This window comes from Benincasa hispida, chromosome 3 (genome assembly GCF_027475165.1).
Source record: "Benincasa hispida cultivar pf3 chromosome 3, pf3_genome.v1.1, whole genome shotgun sequence".
Taxonomy (NCBI): Eukaryota; Viridiplantae; Streptophyta; class Magnoliopsida; order Cucurbitales; family Cucurbitaceae; genus Benincasa; species Benincasa hispida.
This window is the reverse complement of record NC_143480.1, coordinates 41146432-41148433: the sequence shown is the minus strand read 5'-3', so window position 1 is coordinate 41148433 and position 2002 is coordinate 41146432. Positions and strand designations below refer to the sequence as shown.

The window sequence follows — 2002 nt, the reverse complement described above, 5'->3', positions numbered from 1 at the left end:
TTTGTAGTTTTTTCCTTTGAGTTTTTCCTTCATTTGAATTCTCACTCTCGCTTCTTCTGATTCACGCTCCAACTTACATCTTAGATTCGAGAAGAAGAAGAAGATGTTGACATAAACAGAAGAAATCACCGAAAAAGGAGGGCAACTGAAGAAAATAGGGTGAGAAGGAAATCTTGCCAGAAAAACGGAAGAAAAGAAAAAAAGAGCGAAATGAAGATGGTGAGTTTAGATTTAAGTGATAGGTTATAAGAGCAACAAATATAACAAATCAAATTTGAGGAAGGAAAAATAATGTATCAAATATAGACTGGAGTTGTTAAATTGTTTAACCCAAAAGTCAAACACCTCTCAAGATATTTTGATTGGGCTTTTCAATAGAAAATAGAACATCAAATTGAATTGTAAAGTTAAACTACATTATAAAAGACAGTTGTAGTTTAGTAAGTACCAAAAAAAAAAAGACCAAAGAAAGTTTTCCCTTGGTCTCTGACCAGTCTTTTTGTAAGATGTCTCCCCTTCACAACCCTTTCTGACTCCTCCATTAATGCCAAACAAAGAATTCATCTTTCCCCTCATTATTTGATCCCAACAAAAATTTTTTATAAAATAATATAAAAATCCCATCTTTATAATTTTCTTCCATCTCCTTTCAGAATGGCCAACAAATTGAAAAAGCTTCCTAATTTCCTCAACAAATCCCCATGGCTATGGAGATCTTGCACCCAATCAAGAACCCTCTCTTTTCGTCACCCTAACGACATCTTCCCAACCATCAACTTAACCTACTACGACGACGAAGACGAAGACGAAGAAACCCCACGAGTCGACATGTCGAATAATGATGATGATAATGAGGACCAAATTGAGGCCTTGGTAAGAGGGTTAAGGCTAAGGCAAGGGAATAAGAGGCTATTTTTGGAACTTGATGAGACAAATTCCATAATGACGGCGGCAACGGTGGCGGTGACGACGAGGACGGTGGCAGGAAACTGCCAAGTTCCATTCAAGGAGAGTGTGGCAATGGCAATGGAATCTAAAGATCCATATTTGGACTTCAAGAAGTCAATGGAAGAAATGGTGGAAGCTCATGGATTGAAGGATTGGAAAGGGATGGAAAGGCTTTTGAGTTGGTATTTAAAGGCTAATGGGAAGCAAAATCATGAGTTAATTATTGGTGCTTTTGTGGATTTATTGGTTGATCTTGCTTTTGCTTCTTCTTCTTCTTTCACTAATAATAATTCTCCTTCTCCTTCTTCTTCTTCTTCTAGTTCTTCTTCTCTTTTGTGTTCTTCTTGTTCTTCTACCTCTCCTAATTCTTCTTCGTGTTCTTCTTGTTCTTCTTTCAGAGCTCCTCTTTCGATAATATCGTCGAGCTCCGTAGAAATTATGGAAGATATTGTCGAGTCGAATTGTAGTAGTTCTTCTTCTTTGATTCATGATGTTTCTCCTCCTTGTCTCTCTTCTTTGTATGAAGATGAGGAAGGGGATGTTGAAGAAGGTTTTTAATTACTTAATTATTAACATATTCATATTCCTTTTTAGATTTGATTAGTATTTTTGTTTTCGTTTGATTCATATAAGAAATTAACTCTATCTTCTTTCGTATTTGTTGATGTGTTGTTTTATATTTTTTTAATATCTTTCATGTTATTAAATTCAATGTAAAATGTAATTCCAAAAATTATTTTATCTTAATTGGTGTCAATATGAATATAGTTTAGTGGTTAAATTATACTTTATCGAAAGACGTTAAGACGTTGTAGGTTTGAATAGTATATGTTACCCGATATATATAATTGGTATGGATTAAATATTTTTTTTAATAATGCTTATATTTAAACACTTTCTAGCTACCTCATTAATTCAGGGTTTCTCTCTCTAGTGTGAACCTAAGGGGTATTTTCGGAAATATGAGGCAGTTTAGTCTTTTTAAAAAAGAAACAAAGAAATATATTGAATGAAAATTAGTTTGGAAATATAATGATTTAAGTTAGAAACAATG

The 2002-nt window shown here is 33.7% G+C and overlaps 1 protein-coding gene across 1 annotated transcript; it reads left to right on the top strand.

Moving 5' to 3' along the window:
• The first annotated feature begins 424 nt into the window (after positions 1–424).
• On the top strand, positions 425–1605 carry LOC120074018 (transcription repressor OFP13-like). Its single transcript, XM_039026984.2, has one exon. It carries the CDS (start codon positions 655–657, stop codon positions 1504–1506), a length of 852 nt encoding a protein of 283 aa, XP_038882912.2. The 5' UTR covers positions 425–654; the 3' UTR covers positions 1507–1605.
• The last annotated feature ends 397 nt before the right edge of the window (positions 1606–2002 follow it).